At 40.7% G+C, this 23,318-nt stretch overlaps 1 protein-coding gene across 2 annotated transcripts in view; it reads right to left on the bottom strand.

The window, feature by feature from the left end:
• AGAP2 (ArfGAP with GTPase domain, ankyrin repeat and PH domain 2) overlaps positions 1 to 23,318 on the bottom strand; it is a 292,090-nt gene that overhangs the window by 63,186 nt on the left and 205,586 nt on the right. For both annotated transcript variants that reach the window (XM_082244606.1, XM_082244605.1), the window contains exons 4-7: positions 18,898 to 18,983; positions 4,895 to 5,036; positions 3,865 to 3,999; positions 881 to 987 (exon numbers count right to left, since the gene is read on the bottom strand). In XM_082244606.1, coding sequence (XP_082100732.1) covers positions 881 to 987; positions 3,865 to 3,999; positions 4,895 to 5,036; positions 18,898 to 18,983 — 470 coding nt within the window. The remainder of the gene's footprint in view (positions 1 to 880; positions 988 to 3,864; positions 4,000 to 4,894; positions 5,037 to 18,897; positions 18,984 to 23,318) is intronic.

Consider the following 23,318-nt stretch of genomic DNA (forward strand, 5'->3'; position numbering starts at 1 on the left):
CCTATTCTCTGAAACTTCATACCCTAATCTGTCTATCTACTATTCTATACTCTTTAGGGTGATCCCTGAAAGCCCATCTCTTCAAAGAGGTCTATCCCACCTCTAACTAATAAACTATACTTTTACATTCTCCACCAGCTCATCCCCCACAGTTAATACCTTCTGTATCACTTGCCCCTTCCTTTAGGATTGTAAGCTCTAACAAGCAGGGCAATCTGATTCCTCTTGTATCAAATTTGTTGAAACTGTACTGCCTTCCTCCATTTTGTAAAGTGCTGCACAACTGTTGGCATTAAATAAATCATTTACATTATGGCAGGTAGTCTTATTGGTCTTGTGGCAGGTTATTTAGTGCAGAACTTCCACGTTACTTTTTGCCATGATGCCCTTCGCACAATGCTTACTTGTCAGCCTAAATAAATCTCTAAAAGCTAAAGGGCTTTATTTAAGTTTAGCTGTGGGACCGATGATTTGCAGTTATGCCCCTGAATACAAATAAATGATAAGTGCAAAATTAGCTCCCCAAGTGTTCACAGAATGGTATATCAATGTACAAACATCTGGCTTTTTATGCAGGACTTGTATATTCCTCAAGACTTATGACACTTGTAGCATTCAACAATTATATGTGATCAAATGCTGGTCACCTTTTGGCTCCACTGTTTTCAATTGTTGCAACCATTCTTACAATAGTGTGATCAAAATTATTCAAGTATTATTTTATAAGCTTAGCTATCAAGCTGTCTTATTTGCACATTAATGGCATAACATGCATGACTATACGTTTTATTATATGCTGTGCTATATTGCACTTTTTTAACTTTTGTATGGCTGATTATCTACATGAGAATCATCACAAAACCTGTAAATATATAAATACCTGCACTGATAATGGAGTGGAACCACCGGAATGACTTGGAGAACTGGGTAATGACTTGCATGATAGTAGCTGTTGCTGTCTCTTCAGCGATAAGACCTTCTGAGCAACTGAAAATATCAAGCAAATATACAACAGATGTAAAGTACTGTATCAAGAAGAGCAATTTAAATTAATAGCTATTAAGTGTATGCATTTGTGTATACTTGAGTTTAATGCTTTACAAGAAACTGCATTCTCAGTGGGCAAACACTTCATGTGTATTCTGTTTGGTGGATGTTTTCAAAGATTTGCTATGTAACATTAAAGTATAAAAGTTTTAAGTGTACTAATATGAATAGTATAATGGTATTTAGTATTAGCAATATGACCAATGGTGTCAGCAATTATTTTTTGTAAAATTTTGCCTATTTTTATAGAAAGATTTGCGACATAGAATAAACTGGGCAGATTACCAACTTTAAAGCTGAACTGCAGGCAAACAGCCCATATGTGTCAATTGTCTTGTGATTCACATACCCTTGCCGCACTACATAGCTAGGTTGGTGACAACAAATTGCTCCACTACAGTTAAATAATACTGCCAGGTCAAAGACCCATCACATGAAGACTGAACCATGAATGAACTTCACCACACTGATGAGGTCTTCACTCTGCTCATTTCTTCTGTCATCGAACTCCCAAATTTTAAGCAGGTGTACTTTGCACCCCTACATTCTTAGGCCTATATCACACTACCTGGCAACAACTTACTTGTTCTAGCACAGCTTTATAAATACCAATCCTTAACACTCTCCTCCTTCCTCTCAATTATTGCTATCAAACAGTCACAACAAAGAAATAATAAGGAACTATGCAGATAGCATTAATTAAAAGAGGAAGAAGGGCGTTTGGAATCAAAGTTTATAAAGCTGTCATAGAACATCTAAAGGATATAGGCACCTAAACATCACAAGTAGCGCCCTCCTCTAGTTAGGATGCTAGGATAAATTTTGTTTTTTGGCTTCACTGCAGTCAGTGGAGCAGCAATTTATTGTATTTGCCTGTTCAGGGTTTCCTAAATTGGTTGTTTGATTCCTCCCACCTGCTTCTGGAAGAAGTTTCCAGAATATAGAGTAGGGAGATTCAAAGGGGCAGTATGAATATTTATCATGCCCCGGCCAATCTGTGGAAGGAGGTGTCCAGAAGGTGGCTGGGGAGGTGGTAAATGTTTGGGGGCATTTTAAGAGTGTTAATTTCTCTCCAGGGAGGATTTCACGTCTCCTGGGGCTGCTGCCCACTGGGAGATAGCTACTAAAACAAGAATTCCCATGTGGGCCTCAGCAGGAGCTAAGCTGGTAGCCTGGGGAGGATTGCTAAAGGATTATTTGCTGGAGGTCATTGTCCTGAAGTCTTGGTCTGGAGAAGGAGCTTTATTTCCCTCACTGAGAATCTACCTGTAAATGATGGGTAGCAGACAGCTCCTGTGACATTGTGAGTAGAGACCTTGCTGTAGACTCTTGGGTTTGCAAGTGCTAGAGGGGAACTAAGTGCCAGAGGATGCTATATGAACAGGGGCTGCTCTCTTAGAGTCCTGGATAAACTGGCCATTCCCTGCTAATTCCAAGAAAAGCTACATAGAGACGATTATTGAGAAGTTGTCCTCCTGTTGTTTCTACAATTGTTTGGAGTTTCCTTTGACCCTAAACCCCTCTCCTGTTTAAGCTGAACAGTAATAGTAATAAAGACCTCCCTTAGGCTTAGCCTGATTTGTCGTTGTGCATGGAACAATGCTTGTGTTCGGCAGCTTCTGTACTAGTAAGGGAGACCTGGGTATATTCTCAGCAGACATTTCCGGTGTAAGTTCTAAACACAAACAACATTTCTGTGCTCAAATGCTTTAAATGTAATAAAATACACAAATACAAAATTGTGTATAAATACAAAAAACAGTTCATATACAAATGATTGAGTCCACTCACATATCCATATACATATTGCAAACTATCTCACTTTCCAACTCAAATGTCTCCATTGCCTCCATATACTTATTGTATGGGGAAAATGTCCATGTATTCTCCAGGATTCAAAGGCTAACCCAGGTATCTATTTTATACATTTCTTTTATTATATATTTTGGGAGTGGAATGTTGACTTGATGTGGCATACATGGTAGAATGTTGACTTGAGATGGCATACAATCAACCTGTTTCTTGTTATACATGCTTTGTTTTTCCTATTTATTATTCCGGAAATTTTAATTTTTGGCAAATATTGTTCATTCTGGGCCTTACTTGTTACTAAGACTTACTACCCTGTATGTGTTTTTCCTGTATTTGTTTTTTTTCTTAGGATGGGAAATTGTGATAATAAGAGATAAAGAGACTAAAGATGGCCATAGATGGATCATGAAGCTAGCTGATAAAAATATATAAATAAATAAATAAAAGAAAAACAAAAAAACAAATGGATCCCCCCCCCCCCATCCACATATTTGAGGTGGCTGTAGGAATCCTTCTTTCTGCACTATTGTATACTGACAGCAGGACTCCTCCATTGTCAGAATACATTGATCAGCGCTGCAGTCATTTTACAGCATTTATTACTACATCATCACAGAACGTTGGGATTCATTGATTATTATTTGTCTATTATTTATTCAGATATTTAATAATGCAAATGTGTTTGATGTTGTATATATTGTCACACTGGTCACTGGATGGTTGCACAAGTTTATAGGTATTTAAATTACTTTTTTGTGCCATGTCAATTCAATTTTCTTTTTTTATATAATTTGTATGCTATTATAATAGGCACTTTTTAAGCAAGGTCATGTGTGTGTATTGAGAGCAGGCCGCACTAGGCATACATTCACTGAACTAGACTAAGCAAGAGGCCTGAGGTGCATCTTGGTAACACTGCGCAGTGCATTTGTTATCTCTCCTTAGAGTAATCAAGAATTTTTAATCAGAGTTTGTTCTTAACTTTGTTCAAACATAGTAGTTTACCTTCGCTGAAGACTCGATCTACATTTAACCCATAGGTGGCGCATGTCTCATAGTACATACATCGCCTCATGTCATTGCACAGACCTCTGGCTCGCACATCTTCAATCACCCTGGGGTTGTTAGAGCTGATTTTATCTGCAAAGAGTAACACTTAGATAAGTGAAATGGCATGCGATATAGCAGATTAGATAAATATCAGATTTTTTCCTGCCCTGTAACCTGTCACCACGCCGTTGTCATTTCACACATATAAAACTATATAGAGGAAACAAGGAGAGATCCAAAACTGACTTTTTTTTTTTTGAAAAGGCAGTTACAGTGATAAACTACTGTATATGCAGTGACCAAATAATAGCACACATGTGATGGGGATTCTTCTGGCCCGTAGTAGTAGACTGCACCCGCCCTAAATGTGACTTGTGAAATTACCACATAGATATGAATGGGGATTTACCCAGTCTGAAGTGTTGGTGACATTAATTGAAAGGCCACTATATGCAAAACTGAAAAAAAAAGCTTTGCTTTATTATTTACTGCTTTGTTATTAACTTTAAGAACATAATCTATAGCATTGAGAAATGCAAGAAAGTGTGCTTCGTTGAATACACTCACATTCTTAAATTACTTTATAAAGTACCAATAAGGTATACAGTTTCCTAATATTTCAAAAAGTGAGGAATGATTAGTGTATAGGTCATAAAATGGTGATAACAATTAGCATTCGGAGCAATACTATTAGTGGTAAAGCTTTCAAAACTGCCCAGCCTGTTAGGAAATGCATGTCAATGTTTAACAAAACCATCCAGATAAATGACACTCCATTAACAAAGATTCATCTTTTCATGGTACATTGTGCTGGTGAAAAAATGATTGGCTAAAGGCTACATATTTACATACTCTACTAGTTCTTCACAATTATTTGGAAAAGTGGTATTTAAACTTCTATTGTTAAAAGATCATCCTGTATATCAACAATCAGAACATTTTAAGTGATAATAAATGCAATTTTAGCATATAAAAGAAGGCTTACCTTGGGTCCCCACCAATGCCACAGCAATGTCAGACACGTTACGATAGTTTGCCAGGAGAGCATAATACTGGAATATGTCCTGAAAACTTGCCTCGTTTTCCAGGCTGAACACAAAGATGACGCCATCCACCCAGTTAGAGAACTAAAAGGCAAAAGGAGGTCCAATCAATACACAATCTGTCACTGGGAATTATTGGTTCAGATTTAAACCATCTTCACCTTCTCTAGGGAATCATGAGGATGTTTTCTCAGCCTGACCTCTGCTAAGTTGAACCCAGATTGTCAGGAGGGGAAAGCAAGGATCACTTTTCCTCGCTGGAAAAATAATGTTAGCTTGATCTTGAATCCTTCTGTACGTGAACATGGGTAAATGCAACTGGGCTTAGAACTTTGGGTTGGGGCATTGAATTTTCAACTTAAAAAGTGAATAAAGAAAAATGCAATGGCGTTTTAGTTTACCCTTTCGTTTTAGCCTCATATAAGAAGTGATAAATAATGAAGTTGAATTTCAAATAAAATGCCTACCATAAAAGTAAAATAAATAAATAATTAATTGGATGAAGGACTTCCACATGATTGTTGCCCAAATGTAAGGGTTTTGTAGTAATGACGATGGTGGGTAAATAATAATATCTCAATGTTTGGCTTCCTGCTACCTCTTAGTCCGAAATTGTGATCCCACTTCTCTTTCACTGTGAATAGCACCCTTAGAAGCCAGAAGACTGACTCTCTGATCATAGAGGCATAGGGGTGTTAAATTTGAGAAAACGAAAAAACTCTCATCTATCCCTCACCTCCTTTCTGCATATTCCTGCAAAGGTGGAGTAAGCAGTGGAAAAGTTGCTTGAGGATGAGGGTGCTTGGTGGTAGAAAAGTGCAGTGTCTGGGGTGGTGGGAAGCAAAAAGTTTTAGTCAATGGTGCAGTGGTAGGGGTGCTGGGTGACAGGTAAGTGCAATTTTAGGGTGCGGGGTACTGAATTATTTTTAGGCCTAAATGAAAAAGCTGTTGTAAACCTTGTAAGTCAGCAGAGAGGCCTCTCTGAATGAGCACCACCTGATATGATGTAGGCTCCTGTATCGCGTCATCCACTAACCTAAGGTACAAGTGCAAGGTGGTTTAGTTGACATGGGCATAGAGGCATAGGGGTGTATTTACTACAGGCAAACAGACTGTGCACTTCTCAAGTGTAGCTGCACTTTGCAAGTGCAGTTGCTCCAGAACTAAATAAATGAGGGGAAGCTCAGCTGACTTCCATTATCCAACCATGTGCAAGCAAAAATGCAGTTTTTCTTTTTATTTTCCTTGAATGTGATTGGGTATTTTTTGTAAAGTGAAGCTTTGTTTCATTTACTAAGCTCTGGAGCAACTGCACTTGCAGAGTGCACAGTCTATTTGTCTTTAGTAAATACCCTTGATAACTACATAGCTGTCAATTCCAGCTCTCCCAGTGGTTGAAACAGATATTTTGAGTCTCTGGTAGATAACCATTGTCTACAGGTTACACTTTGAAGGGGGTGATGTCACCAGAGGGAGAGCCAAACATTGAGTGGGCAGAAAACTCAAAAACTCTCAGCTCTTCCTCCCCTCCTTTCTGCGTATGTGCTTACCATATATTTAAAGAAATTTCTAGTTTATTAAACCTAGCTGCTTTTCTATGTGTGAGATCTTACCAAATATTTTTTAGAGCAGCTTGTAGTTTATTAAATTGGGCACTTTAATTGTTAACAGAATTGTCATGCAGAATATGTGGAATAACAAAGATATAATTGTATAATGATTTTAACCACTGGCCGACTGCTCACAGTAATCCTACTGCGGCAGTGCGGCTCCCCTGGGTCCAGCAAGGTAGACCTACGTCGCTGGACTCCCAGTGGTCTCCGCGGCGCACGCGTGCCACCAGCGGTTCGCTCCCGCTGTGTTTAGACACAGCGTGAGTCAGGCCGGAGGAGGAGAGGCGGCGATTGCCTCTCTTCCCTGATCGTCGGGGAAAGTGTGAGAAGACCCGCCTGCTTATGTAAACAAAGCAGGCGGATCTTCTTAGTGACAGACAGAGAGAGACATCACAGGATTTAGCATAGCTGAACCTGCGATCTCTGTCTGTGTCACAGAACCCCCCCCCCCCCCCACACACACACACACACACGTCAGTAAGCATGAGGCATACACTTAACCCTTTGATCACCCATAGGGTTAACCCCTTCCCTGTCAGTGTCATTATTACAGTAACAGACCATATTTATAGCACTGATTACTGTAGTAATGTCACTGGTCACCCCAAAAGTGTCAAAAATGTCAGTTAGGGGTCCGATCTGTCTGCCGCAATGTCGTAGTCCCACAAAAAGTCACAGATCGCCGCCATTACTATTAAAAAAAAAAAAACAACAACAAAAATTACATAAATCTTTACCGTAGTTAGTAACACATTTAACCCTTTGATTGCCCCTGGTGTTAACACCTTCCCTGCCAGTGTCATTAGTACAGTACCAGTGCAAATGTTTAGCACTGATTACTGTAGTAATGTCACTGGTCTCCCAAAAATGTAAAAAATGTCAGTTAGGTGTCCGATCTGTCTGTCGCAATGTCGCAGTCCCAGTCCCGCTAAAAATCTCTAATCACCGACATTACTAGTAAAAAATAAATAAATAAATGAAAAATTACATAAATCTTTCCCCTAGTTTGTAGACGCAATAACTTTTGCGCAAACCAATCAAAATATGCTGATTGCAATTTTTTTTTACCAAAAATATGTAGCAGAAAACAAATTGGCCTAAAATGTTAAAAAATTTGGATTTTTAAATTTTTTTTTTTAGGAATGTTATATAGTAGAATGTGAAAAATATTGTTTTTTTTTTTTTTTCAAAATTGTCGCTCTTTTTTTGTTTATAGCGCAAAAATTAAAAATCGCGCAGGTGATCAAGTACCACCAAAAGAAAGCTCTATTTGTGGAAAGAAAAGGACGTAAATTTTGTTTGGATACAGCGTCACACGACCGCGCAATTGTCCATTAAAAAAATGCAGTGCTGAATCACAAAATAGGGCCTGGTCAGGAAGGGGGTAAAATCTTCCGGTCTTAAAGTGGTTAAAGAGCAAGGAAACCTTAAACTGCATTTTTTGAATGTGGAGACAGCCTGAGCTGGGAGCTGGTATCTGCAGAATGCATGTATATGGGGGCAGCCATATTTGCATATCCAGGTTTCATGGTTTGCAGTGCTACACAATTGCTGCTCTTTACTCCTCAAGCCTATGAGTTGGCCAATTCAGTTAAAGAAAATCACTCTATATCTGTCTTATATCTTTTCCCAAAAATTAGGAAAGACATAAGCTAATAGCACTGAGCTGCCTGAAGTGGTCAATCTACAAATTTCTATACAAAAGTATGCTAATGCAAGTTTTTATGATGTGAACATTATAAACAAAATACTCAAAATTTAAAATTAAATATGTGCTCACTAAAAATACACTATCCTTTCCTTTTATTTGAAACCACTGCAGACAACATTATTATTATGTTTGTTTAAAGACTTAATAAAATTTACATTTTAACTTGGGTTTTCTTTATTGATCGACCAATATAGTTTTTTTACCGCCGATACCGATATTTTGGTCATCGGATATCGGTATCGGCCGATATTGGCCGATATTTTCGGACATTAAAAAAAATATATATATTTTTTTTTAATGTCTACAGGTACTGTGGTGGAGGGATTTGGGGGTCTAAAAGACCCCAAACCCCTCCTCTGCACTTAAAAGCATTCAAAATGCCAAGTTTGGCTGTTTTGAATGCTGTAAGTTTTTTTTTAATTCGGCGTCGCCAGTTCCCGAATTCAAAGAAATGGAGTCCTGGTCAGACAGCGGCGGTGCAGATGGAGACCCAGTCAGATGGCGGTGGTGAAGGTAGGATGCCCGGGTCTCATGGTGGGACAGGAGACCCGGGCGAGCAGCGGAAGGCGGCAGGAGGGAGGGGACGTCCCCTCCTGCTCCTTGGAATGACAGCCGGATCGGTTGTCATTACAAGACAGCCAACCGTCGGCTATGGACACCGGTACCGGGGTGATGCCTCTAGCTGCAGGCATCACCCCGGTACATGCACTTTCCCGAAATATCGGCAATATTGTAAATCAAAAGGCAGATTCCGATATATCGAGCAAAGTGCATATAAGCCCTCGATATATTGGCTTTGCCGATAATCGGTCGATCACTAGTTTTCTTTTGGAAAAAAGATACATTGTTGGATTTAGTTCACTTTAAAGTAGGCAAAACAATTTTTCAATAAAGTAAGGAAGGGTTTTAACCCCTATTGGCTTTGTTTTTGTCACCTTTCATTGAGGAGATTTCCATTCACATCCTTCCTGCCCCATTGCCAAAACAGGAAGTGAGAAGAACTCCCTCCAAAGTGTTCTCACCAGGGTCACCACAAATAATGTCCCCACTGAAAGATTCCCCCTCTATTCCTGTTCTGGTGACAACCCACAATTTGGATTTACTTTTACTTTTACTTTCTGGGATAATGGTGAACATTAAAAATGAGGGTGAATCTCCCTAACGGGGGCAAAGACAGCAGTAAACACCTGACAGATGTTCTAATCCCTCTCCACTCTATCCAAAACTAAAAAGAAAGTTTTGTTTTTAGGTATATTTTAAGGTGGAGTTTTAATCAAAGCCTTTTTTGTTTTAAATAGAGTGGGGAAAGATTAGAAACTCTATTGGGCTTTTATTGCAACCTGCAAGAGAAAGTAAATGGAAATTTCCCAAGCCAAAACAAAGAGTAATAAAACATGTAATACTTTTAAACAAAAATGTGCATTGCTGGAATTCCACTTTTGTGATCACCCAGTCTATGAAGTTGCAATTTACCTAAAATCATATTTTTTAAAAATATACCTAGGCTAGAAGGATATTATAGGTAGCACTTAGTCTTGGTTCACACCTCTGCGTGTGGCTGTTGGAATTGCAGCGATTCCTGCACCCACAACCACCCACAGTGAAAACATGCCGCTCTGTGTAATGGTATGGAATTGCTATTCATTCTGCAAGGCACCCCCATGGATGTAAAATCACAGTGCGTGTGTGGGTGCAGGAACCCTGTGGGCCGTGTTTTGAAAAAAGGTGCATGCACCTTTTCTAAAGGAAACGCAGGCATGGCAGCCTATTGAAATGAATGGACTTGCTTGGCATGCGAGATTTAGCGGGATCATTGCCCGCATCCTACACCAAAGAAAAAAAAAAAAAAAATGAATGGACTGCCGTGCCCTGTAGAACGCGTCCTGCAGAAACACACATATGTGAACCTAGGGTCAAAGCTCAAAGTAGGTAATATGAGATTTACATTAGGATAATATGAAGTCAAATTACCAAAAGTTAATGGTTTAGCCAAATGTCACAGTTAACACAGCCATATGCCATATGTTGTATAGCAACCCTTTGAGGGAACAGAAAGAGAGTAGGAATATACTGTACATGTAAACCTCTTTTCTTTGTAATACAAAATCAAAAGAAATTGATTTTATTACTGTCATAAATATAAGTGATTAGTTGGAAAATTCAACACTAACTTGCCCGAGTGCTCACATCTAAGGCCTCATACATACAGAACTTTTTTTTAACTCCCCCGGATGCCTTTGCTCCTGGGGGGAAACAAGCAGCTTGAAAAAACAGCAGAAAGCCAAGTTTTACACACGCGTTTAGGTGTGCTTAGGCATGTTAAGTGTTTGTGTGTTCATTAATTCAATTGGCCATAATATTAATGTGATATAAAAGGCAACTTAAAAAAAAAAAAAGACAGAAACATGTTTTACCTACCTGCTGTGTGCAAAGGTTTTCCACAGAGAAGCCCTGTAGAAAACAGGGCTTCTCGGGGCCCCACCGTCTCTCTTGGCCCCGCCTTCCTGCTGAGTGCCGCAAGGAGCTTGCTATGGGGGGCACCTATGCAGGCTCGCTCCAGTGGCCCTGCCCCCTTCTCTCTCCTCAATGGCTCACTGGCTGTAATTGACAGCAGTGGGATTTAATAGTTTAGCCACTGAGGGTGGAGAGTACCCAGAAAGCCAAGGCTCTCATGCACATTGTTGGACCACGATGGGGCTCAGATAAGTATTATGGGGGGGCTACTGCACAGAGAAGGTTTTTTACCTTCATGCATAGAATGCATGAAGATATACAGACCTTGAGCCTTTAATTTAATGTGGTCATTGGAATGAGCGAACACGCAAGCACTGAAGAGGCCTAGGATTTAGGTATGCTTACACGCGTTTACATGCTGATTAGACACAATCAGCGTTTTTTTCTGTCCTATGCTCCTCTCCTGAACGCCTTGATGGTGAATTTTTTTTCAGCCTCTAAATGCTCCTTTTCTAATATGTCTGTATATATCAATGTATGCATGGCTACATAGGCTAGTATAGAGGTGTGTTTACAGGCTGACAAAAAACATCAAATGCCTGTAAAAGTGGCATTTTTTTACACCTTGTGTGCATGAGGCCTAAAGCTTACAAATCAAATTGATCAATGGATTAATTCATCTAAATGGGTAGGATTTATTAATCAGCAACAAGCAATTAGCTTTCAGGTCCACAGAATAGGTAAGGCAATTACTTTTTTTGACAGAAGGGATGTTTTTCTTCCCGGTGGACAGTTTAGATGCAAGTTATGATTAAAGAAGTTCCAGTAGCGAGACTCAAATTTTCAAAGTGTCTTGATTAAAAATTGCCTATGTTTGCCAGTCAGAATCAAGCTTTCAGATCGTATCAGCTGGAATGTATAAATAATAAAATTTACTAGTGGCCAATGACCAATATAAAACCCAGGACATCTCTTACTTGGGGCACTTTAAGACCCATTACTTTAAACAAGATTGAATATTACATTTGTTGATAATGTACTAAAGTAGAAGTGCTCTGCTCATAGATGCCTGCCATGTGGCCTGACACAAATCCTCTTGTGTTGGTGCTGATTATTATCACTAGCGTGACCTGACTTGCTGCTAGATGAGCCTCTTCCTTGGCTCTAGGTGAAAGCTGGTAGCTGTTGACTTCAAGGCTGTGATTGGACACAGAAAGCGGTGAGAACATTTAAATAAAATGGTTGATTTTGTTTCCTCATTTGTTCCTAGTAAAATTACTCTCCCTCACTATTGTACAGTATGTATACTGGCAGGGGTGTATCTACGATGAGGCAAACAAGGCTTTTGCCTTGGGCAGCATTTTCAGGGTGGAGGTGCCGACCCCAGGCAGAAGGACTGAGGCGGCTCTTTAACCACCTCCCACCCTTTCAATGGTTGTAACGCTATCTTTTTTTAGAGTTAGCGGTCGGCCTACTAGCTGCTTGATTGCTAGTACAAGCAGCGGGAGAGGATATCCTCCTCTCCCCCCCCCTCCCCCTCCTGCCACTTTCTGCAGCCTTGTGCGTCTCTCTTTAAAAGGAAAAAGAATGGGCGCTCTTGCTGGGGGATGGGTCCTTTGTTCCAGCTAGTCTTGATAGGTGAGATGTTAACCAGACTGATGGTGAATGAGTGTTAGTGCTATCATCGAGGGCAGCTCTTACAGGGCCGAAGCGAAATCCCACATGTAAGCAGAGTAAAGAGAAAGCGCCACTCAGTGAAGCAGTAATAACAAATGTATTAAGCTCATATCAAGACTTACATAAAAGCAAAAAGTGGAGTGGGGTCATGACGCTCCACTTTTTGCTTTTATGCAAGTCTTGATATGAGCTTAATACATTTGTTATTACTGCTTCACTGAGTGGTGCCTTCTCTTTATTCTGCGGCTCTCTGTGGCTCTCCTGTTCCACCGGGAGTCCTATAGCAGTAAACCAGAAGCAATGACATGACATCACTTCCGGTTTACTTGGAAACCATCGGCACCATTTAAAAAAAAGCATTCAAAAACACAGATCTTGGTATTTTGAATTCTTTTAAGTGCAGAGGAGGGATTTGGGGTCATCTCTCCGTATAGAGTACCTGTACTTGCCTATGGCTGTCACAAGGATGTTTACATTCCTTGTGACAGCAAAAAAACTGATAAAAAAAAAAAGAAATAAAGCAACAGTGTAAAAGTTCTCCTCCTATGCAAAGGCGAATGTACGTATTGGTCCCGCACGCATGCATCCCACACAGGTGAGGGATCACCGTGAACATCAGATCATGGGCAGTAATTCTATAAATGGCACTTGGGTGAATCATGTCTCAGAGTGTGACGAGGAAGCCGCCGCTGTTCACTGTGAATGGCTGCCGCTTCCCCATCAGACCCTGAGGCAAGAACGGTATACCGCCGCTGTGGTGGGACAAATTTAGATGGGGGGTTTTAGTCTTGCCTAGGGCAGCACAAAACTAAAATACACCACTGTTTAATGGATCCTGGGATTTTTAGTGCCACGTAGGGCCCAAGGGAAAAAATGTACTTAACTGCAATAATCATGCACATGGTTAAATGTCTGTCTGTTATTTCTGTCTGTTTTGTATAAGTGTCCTGCTATAGTGAGAAAACGGTTTTGGCAGATGTTGGGCAGATGCAGATCCTTAATTACAATTATTAGTATACGTATCTGAATTTGATATCAGCCTATTTTAGTCTCTATACAGCACAAGGATCAGTACATGTGCTGACAAGGATCATGCCGATAGAAAAAGAAAGCAGATTGATAGGGAGATGATCTTATCATTGTGCTGCTTCTCCTTTCACTGTCCAGTCACAGGCTGGGGAGGGTCCAGTATGGCCTGGGCTCAACAGAAGTGGTCTAACAGCGGGGGGTTTACACACATTCCCAGTGGCTACAGCCACTGGGATTGTGTAAAAATCTGACAAGCAGATTCCTGCCTGGCAGATGGAAGCATTTGGGTGGCTGTGCTGCCACCTGATTGCTTCCATACACCTCCAGTAACGGCGCCCTCCCCCGTGTGCACCCCTTCCATGTATCCCAGGCTCTGCTTGCCCATTTGTGGGACCGACATAGTGGGTGCCATCAGGTAGAGGGGAAGGAGAAGAGTGGAGGCACGTCCACCCTCCTCCCCTCCTTGTTGGTGACAAGGAAAGTGACGTGTTTGATGCAAATTCAGGGTCAGCCTCTTAGTGTCCCTGGCTAGGATGGCCAAAAAAGAATGTACTGCAATGCGATCTGTACTGCATTACATTCAGTGGAGCACTGGAATAATATCCAGGGTCTTTTAGACTTTGGATGTCTCATTAAAGAGAACCTGTCACCAAAAGATCATCACATTCCCACACTCTAAAGCACTGCGCAAACTGTTGGCGCTATATAAATCCTGTATAATTTGTCCCCAATTAGAAAAAAAAAAAGTTAAGTAAAAAAAAAAAAAAAAAAAATTATATATATATATATATATATATATATATATATATATATATATATATATATATAGGTAATACTGAAAGTAGAACCACCTCAGCGCCGCCCTAGGCCAATAACAATTACATTGTAAGTGAGTAAATATGAGTAAAGTTGCTACTTTAAAATTACAATAAATAGAATAAAATGCTAAAATAAATGCAAACAGCAAATATCGCACAAGCAACACTAAGATTAAAGAGCAGACAAAGGATCAAGGATAGCTCATATATAAAAATCACATTCCTTTAAAATTATTTCCAGTGGGTTCCAAAGTGCCAGATGATGACAAACAGGAAATCAAGGATTTGCTGCTTAAACAGAGTCTATCTGTGCCTTCACCACACTAATGTGATTATCATCCCCTGGTGAGTTATATTCCAAGGGGATAATCTTAGCTCTGCTTGTGCGATATTTGCTGTTTGCATTTATTTTAGCATTTTATTATATATATATATATATATATATATATATATATATATATATACACAGGGCTTTTTTTCTCAGAGAGTAGGTGCAGGAACCCCCCCCCCTTGTCTCCACCCCCTTCCCACCCCAAGCACATACCTTGGACCCACTTCCTACCCACCTCCCAGTACCGCCCCTTTTAGAGAACAGAGAACCTAGTATCATTCTGTGCTAAGAAATTTGTATGGAAATTGTTAAATAAAACAAAAAAAGAAGTAAAATAAATCCCCTGCAGCCAGCAACAATAGACCCCCCCCCATAAACAAGAGATCACCCACACAACAATGCCCCCCTACAACAAAATACCACCCCAGCAACAATAGACCTCCAGCAGCAACATTCGATTCTCCAGCAGCCAGCAATAAGGGACCTCTCTCTCAACAGTAGATCCCTCCTAGCAACAACTGACTTCCCAGAAGTATAAGATCCTTCTCCAGCAACAATAGATCCTCACTAGCAACAATAGATCCCCCAGCGGCCATCATCAATAGACCATTCAGCACACCCCAGCACCCCTTGCACTTAAATACATTCAGTGTTGGAGGCGCCGGAACTGCGTTCCCCCAGAAAAAAAGCCCTGTATATACACAGTATCTCACAAAGGTGAGTACACCCCTCACATTTTTGTAATTATTTTATGATATCTTTTCATGTGACAACACTGAAGAAATTATACTTTGCTACAATGTAAAGTAGTGAGTGTGCAGCTTGCAAACCAGTGTAAAATTTCTGTACCCTCAAAATAACTCAACACACAGCCATTAATGTCTAAACCGCTGGCAACAAAAGTGACAATGTCCAAATTGGGCCCAAAGTGTCAATATTTTGTGTGGCCATCATTATTTTCCAGCACTGCCTTAACCTTCTTGGGCATGGAGTTCACCAGAGCTTCACAGGTTGCCACTGGAGTCTTCTTCCACTCTTCCATGACGACAACACGTAGCTGGTGGATGTTAGAGACCTTGCGCTCCTCCATCTTCCATATGAGGATGCCCCACAGATGCTCAATAGGGTTTAGGTCTGGAGACATGCTTGGTCAGTTCATCACATTTACCCTCATCTTCTTTATCAAGGCAGTGGTCGTCTTGGAGGTGTGTTTTGGGTCGTTATCATGTTGGAATACTGCACTGCAGGCCCAGTCTCCGAAGGAAGGGGATCATTCTCTGCTTCAGCATGTCACAGAACATGTTGGCATTCGTGGTTCCCTCAATGAACTGTAGTTCCCTAATGCCTGCAGTACTCATGCAGCCCCAGACCATGACACTCCCACCACCATGCTTGACTGAAGACAAGGCACTCTAGCCCCCAAGCAGACACACTGTTCGAGCCGCGGCCATCCAATTGATTTATGACATGCCTGTATCAAGCAGTTACATGTGAGTGCTTTACTTTTATTTATGAATAAAATTTTGTACATACTTCACTATGTGCGCCCCCATTTGTATTCTTGGAGGTTATCCCTGATTTACTCCTGGGGTTTATGAGGTTTACTGAATCCATGGTCCTGCCCGGATATTCAGTGGACGATTGGAGGAGAAGTGGGTGCATCGTTTGTTCCTGGTGATCGATATCGCACGCTTGTTTGACCTTCCTTAACAGGGGGTCCTACTTTCCGGTAAGAGTACACCCTTTATTGCCTTGTGTGATTATTGCCAGAAGCTTACTTTGCAAGATTGATGTTGGATTTACGGCTACATTTTCTGCATCTGAACCTTCTATGTGGACTTTATGGACTTCATTTACCTTTTGCAAGTTTTTAGTTAGTTCTTTTATCTAGTGGCGCTGTACCTCCCTTTACATTTATTCATGGTTTGATATACTATTGTACGAGCAGCCTTTTTTAGTGTACTCTTTTGTGCGCAGCTTTCTTCCAATTATTGACTGAAGACAAGACACACTTGTCTTTGTACTCCTCACCTGGTTGTTGCCACACACGCTTAACACCATCTGAACCAAATAAGTTTATCTTGGTCTCATTAGACCACAGGACATGGCTCCAGTAATCCATGTCCTTTGTCTGCTTGTCTTCAGCAAATTGTTTGTGGGCTTTCTTGTGCATCACCTTTAGAAGAGGCTTCCTTCTGGGACTACAGTCATGCAGACCAATTTGATTCAGTGTGCGGCGTATGGTCTGAACACCGACAGCCTGACCCTTCAACCTCTGCAGCAATGCTGGCAGCAATCATACATCTATTTCCCAAAGACAACCTCTGGATATGACGCTAAGCACATGCACTCAACGTCTGTGTTGGGCCATGGCGAGGCTTGTTCTGAGTGGAACCTGTCCTGTTAAACCGCTGTATGGTCTTGGCCAACATGCTGCAGCTCAGTTTCAGGGTCTTGGCAATCTTCTTATAGCCTATGCCATTTTTAAGTAGAGCAACAATTATTTTTTTCAGATCCTCAGAGAGTTATTTGCCATGTTGAGTTTCCAGTGACCAGTATGAGAGAGTGAGAGCAACAACACCAAATTTACCACACCTACTCCCCATTCACACCTGAGACCTTATAACACTAACAAGTTACATGACACCGGGGAGGGAAAAGGGCTAATTGGGCCCAATTTGGACATTGTCACTTAGGGGTGTACTCACTTTTGTTGCCAGCAGTTTAGACATTAATGGCTGTGTGTTGAGTTATTTTGAAGGGACAGCAAATGTACACTGTTATACAAGCTGCACACTCACTGCTTTACATTGTAGCAAAGTGCCATTTATTATTCAGTGTTGTCACATGAAAAGCTATAATAAAATATTTACCAAAATGTGAGGGGTGTACTCATTTTTGTGAGATACTGTATATATTTATTTATTTATTGTTTAATAGTAAAAAATTAAAGTTAGACCCAAGAACATAAATCCCCCATAAACAATTTTTGAGGCCCCCCACTCCCACATATATGCACGTACAGACGTAAACTCATGAAGATGTGGATTGCAATGCACATGTAACATATCGCCACCCATGCCACCGTGAGAGCAATATTTGTAGCACCAGACCTCCTCAGTAACTCTAAACTGTTGACCTATAGGGGGTTTTTAATGTGTCGCCTTTTGAAAATATAGGGTACTAAAGATTGTTGCCATGTCACGGGTGCACCCAAATTTAGGGTTTGATATGTTCGGTATCTATTTACTCGGTGCAACCTCATCTTTTATATTCTACCCAAAAAGTGGGTAATTAATTATGTTCGTGTGCCCTAAAATTAACTTTAGTGTATTTTTTACAGAAATTTTGCATTTTCTAGACTTTTGCACTAATATCGTGTGACATAAAAAATTGGAATTATCACTATTTTATTCTCTAGTGTGTCTCTATGGTGTCAATATAAAATGCTTTGAGGTTTTATGTAATCTTCAGGGGTAAAATGTTTTTTTAAGCATGTGTACAAAAAAACGCAAAAACGCCTCTGGCAGTGAGATGAGGTATTCATTTTTATCGTGTTGTTTTTGCCTCCATTTCTGCTTAAGGGCTCTTTCACACGGGCGCTCCGTATGTCCGTATTTCATCCCATTTTTTTGCGGATGAAATACAGACATAATGCATGTCAATGGGATTGCGGATGTCAGTGGATGACCATCCACTGACTTTCGATTTTCGTCCTTTCAGTTTTGTTCCGTTTTTTGGAACGGAACAGAACCCTATTTTTCTTCCGTTTAAAAAACGGAAAGGAAGCAAAATCAGATGTCAGCGGTGTCATCCACTGACATCCGCAATCCCCATAGACTTACATTATGTCCGTATATCATCCGCAAACGGATGGGATGATATGCGGACATACGGAGCGGATGACACAAGTGTCATCCGTGTCCGTGAAAAAAAAAAAAAAAGTTCCGCAGCGGTAAAAAAAAATCGTAGCGGCCGTGTGAAAGAGCCCTAAGAGAACGACATACAATGAGGAGTGATGCAAACATATAGATAATTAAATTGCATACACTTTCAGTAAGCTGAATCATTAGGATTTTTTGTTATGGCTGTATTTTAATCAGCTGCGTTCATGGCATTTTCAGAGACCAGCAGTCAAAGTTTAGTTCATAAAGCACGTTATCATTTACAATCCATTTTTTTGGCATATGCAAATCTGAAAAGCGGTGTCACAATAAATCACACCATTGAAGACAACACCCAACTGTCACCCCTTTCACCAATCAGTGCTTGGCATGCTTTCCCAGTCCCCCCCTGTAACAATCATAGTTACCTTTGCATCTGGTGCCCCCGCTTCTTCTCTGATCAGCAACAGGTAGCTTTGACCCTCCACACTGATCTCTTTCTTGAACTGATCACCTGAATAAAGATAAAAGAAAATATATATGAGATGTTAAAGACACAACAGATTCAAAACACCCTAATCAGACTGATTACACTCATACATTTTCATAGAAACTATTGGGGAAACCACTACATTTACACGTGGTAATTGGTGATTATGCAGAAAAAAATCAGAAGTTTTATTTTATAGCTCAGCTTTTCACAGAACTCAGGCAGAAAGAGGTGAAAGGATGTGTCGCTGCCATCTGTCATTATTCATTCACATACTGTATAGCTGCACACCTCTGCACAGCTTATTAACATAACCCTGTCACTTCACTGCACATGAACTGCTCATTACTAGTTTAACTACATCTGGACCAGAAGGATTTACCCCCTAATGACCAGGCCATGTTTTGCGATACGGCAGTGCGTTACTTTAACAGACAATTGCGCAGTCCTGTGACACAAATAAAATTGATGTTCTTTTTTTCCTACAAATAGAGCTTTCTTTTGGCGGTATTAGATCACCTGTGCGATTTTTATTTTTTGCGCTATAAATAAAAAAAGAGCGACAATTCTGAAAAAAAAAACAACAATATTTTTTACATTCTGCTATATAACATTCCCAATAAAAAAAATGTAAAAATCAAAATGTTTCATCATTTTAGGACAATTTGTATTCTGCCACATATTTTTGGTAAAAGAAAATCATAATAAGTGTATATTGACTGCTTTGCGCAAAAGTTCTCATCTACAACCTAGGGGAAAGATTTATGCAATTTTCATTTTTTTTTTTACTAGTAATGGCAGTGATCAGCGATTTTTAGCGGGACTGCAACATTGCGGTGGACAGATCGGACACCTAACTGACATTTTTTACACTTTTGGGGGGACCGGTGACAATACATTACTACAGTATTCAGTGCTAAACATTTGCACGGTTACTGTACTAATGACACTGGCAGGGAAGGGGTTAACACCAGGGGCAATCAATGGGTTAAATGTGTCCCTAGGGGGTGATTTCTACATAAACACAGAGACCTGTGTTCCTAAATAAGAGGAACACAGGATCCCTGTGCCCATCACTGCAAGAACAGCAGTCTGCTGTGTTTGTTGTGCAGACCACCATTCTGTCTCCCCAGGGAGCAATTGCGGGTGCCCGGTGGCAATCGCAGCTGACGGACCCGCTGATCGGCTTCCCCTGTGGCGAATAAGCGAATGCGTACAGGTAAGTCGTTTTGCGGGACAGAGCCGACCTGCCACAGTAAAACTGCGGCGGGCGGTCGTAAAGTGGTTAAAGTGCACCTGTGCCCAAAATGTGGATAGCAAAGCTTTTATATATTTATAGCAAGCAATAAAAGAACTTTAAAGCAGAACTAAACCCTCCGATCTGTTGCAGCCAAGGAAGCTGCCACCTTACCCTTAATTTGATCAGCAGTTGCCATGATGCTGCACATGTGATCAGTTATAAGGGCAGTCATTTGATGGTTTGACACGTCGATTGGGATTACAAGCAGCTGCAACAGTTATAGTTCACTGCATGCCTTAAAGTGGAAGTAAACCTTCCTATCATTTTCAGCCAAGGCAGCTGCCATCTTGGTCTCTGTTAAATTTGTAACTGCCATGATGTTGCACATGTGATCAGTTATAACACCAACCATTGGATGGTTTGACAGTTTGATTGAGAGCACAACCAATGTGACAGTTACAATTCCAGCATGTGCCAGGAAGGTAACTGCTTATTCAAACTGTTAAATCAATGGTTGTACTTCCACTTTAAAGGTAACTGTTTCTGGAAACAGTTTAATCAATTGCTTTAGTTCTGTTTTAAACAATCCATCACTGACCACTCTAGCTGCTGGTATTCTAAAATAATTTATCCACAACGGTAACAACACAGACTCTAAAGTTGTGTTTCAGTTGGCTTCTAAGGCTGGGTTCACACTGCCGCACAGAGCGGCTCACAGCAGGGGTTCGGTGTGTCCCTGTTAACCATTTCATGTTCCATTCTAGTCCAAATTTTTGGCTGAATTTAGACCTGAAATGGACCAAAAGACGCACAGAACTCCTGTGCAATTCGCTCCAGAGATACAGTATTGGCGCTTTTCCACTGCATGGAACCGTACCGGTTCGGCGCGCTTTTGTGCTTTTCCACTGCTGGTACCGCATGGTATAGGGTCAGAACGGTTCGGTACGGTACGGTGCGGTACGGTATAGGTTTGCTTTTCCACTGCATGGAACCGAACGGTACGGTACGGTACGGCTCTGAAAAAACAGTACCTACTCGATTGTGGTTCCAACAGGTACCAAACTGGTACCATATCCCACAATCCTTTGCATGCAGTCACTACTAGCCACTGATTGGTCAGAGAATCCCACCCCGTTGTTATCCCACCCACTTAACTTAGTACTACTTTAATAGAAAAGCAAACCTATACCATACTGTACCGAACCGTTCCAACACTATACCGTGCGGTACCAGCAGTGGAAAAGCAAACCGGGCCAAGCAGGGCCGGGTAGAGCCGACCCGGTACGAGCCGGTACTTGCAGTGGAAAAGTGCCATATGTGAACCAGTTCCATAGAGAGACGGTTACAATCTCCTGACATGCAAATTAGATGCTGGGAAACCCGCATCCAATTCACAATAGTGTGAACCCAGCCTAACTGTTTAGAACCACCTGCTGTTTGTTTACTTTAGAAGCTTGGCAGATTCTGCTCTCAAAGAGTAAGATGGAGAGGAGCTACAATAAAAATGCTTCTGTTGTAAATTTTTAAGACAAACTTGTCCACAATGTCTACAGTCACAGAGGTGAATGGGAGCTTGTAATGTTTGTTCAGAAAGTAATACTTTAATCTGCATAGTCTGGGCACAGGTAACTTTAACTCTGACCCGTTATTCTGGCACCCCAATTATATGTGCAGGCAAACTAAATACACAGTTAAAGTTGAAGTAAAGTTACTCATTTAAAAAATGGCTGACAGGTAGGATTTTTATGATAGAAGATACCCTGTTGGTTATAATTGCTTTGGCCTGCCGTCAGTATTTGTGAACACTGAGCTGCCACAGGTGCAGATTAGTATACATTCATGTCACACCTCTGTGTGGAGACAAATTAGTTCTCATGTGCATGTGCATGTGCAGGAGTTACATCATCCAGCCAGGCCAATCAAGCAGCCAAAGAATCTGAACACATAATTCTTCAAGCTCATTATGGCTAAAAGCTTCTGGGGGCCTTTTTTCGTGTGGAGGTTTACATATGCATAAGACTTTTTTCCCTGTGAAAACATTTGTAATTCTGTTCATAAACTCTAATTCAGACACCCCTTTAAGGTAATGTCTGGTCCTGACAATCTGCTTTACTCCCCTGTAGTAAAAGCAATACAGATTGGTTAATGTGGAAACCTAATGAGCAATGAAAACTTAAAAGCTGGTCTATTAATTCATGTAAAAATACTTGTTTCTTCTTGTCAAAAGAAACACTGAATGATTGTGCAGATCTTTTTCTTTACCATTCCTGCCTGTTGGTTCCTCCCCTGCCAAAAGCCTGATTTGTAGGTGCTCCTATTGTGGAGCTCAGTTGCTATCACCCAATCGGCTTTGAATAAACCTAAGCTTACAACAGACAATAGTAAACAGTGGGTTTTGCTGGCATGCTCCTTTCTCTCTCCACTTGAGTTGTGATGGTGCTGGTCTTACGCAAGCATCTGCTGTCCGAGACAAGTGCTACCAATCAGAATTCATGAAATATTCATCAACCACAGAGCTAATTTACCACACAAATTCATAAAGCGGCTCTTCAGTCATTTTTTCATCTTTCCATCTATTAAATCCTCTGCCCTTGTTGTTTTAACTTTGGATTGTAAAACACATTTTTTTTACTGCCAGTAAATACCTTATACAACCCACTTCCTCTTTCTTGCCTGGTTATTAGCCTAGGCTAACAACATCATGCACAGCTCTCTCTATCACTCTCGTTAGAGTTTAGCAGCAAGTGAGGAGAGATGAGTCATAAATAAGCCAAGGAGAACTGCAGAGCCGGAAAGGGCTGAATGACAGCGGAGTTATCAGGAGACTGCAGAGATCCATTAATATTCATCAAAAGAAATGTGCAGACAAGCAGTGGTGTGAGTGTGTCTGTCTGTCTGTCTGTATATAAGTGTAACTGTGTGTGTGTGTGTCTGTGTGTCTCTGTGTGTCTGTGTAAATCCAGGAAGTGAACAAGCGGCAGCTTCAACTGCCCACAGTTAAAATGGCTACAGCCAGACTTAGTTAGGGGAGATTTCTGCAGCAGATTTGGCAAGTACAGAATCACAGTACATATAAAATAATATGCAAAGTGGTTGGAAGAAAGCTTTAAAATGGCAAA

The sequence above is a fragment of the Pelophylax lessonae genome, assembly GCF_965119305.1.
Source record: "Pelophylax lessonae genome assembly, chromosome: 2".
Taxonomy (NCBI): Eukaryota; Metazoa; Chordata; class Amphibia; order Anura; family Ranidae; genus Pelophylax; species Pelophylax lessonae.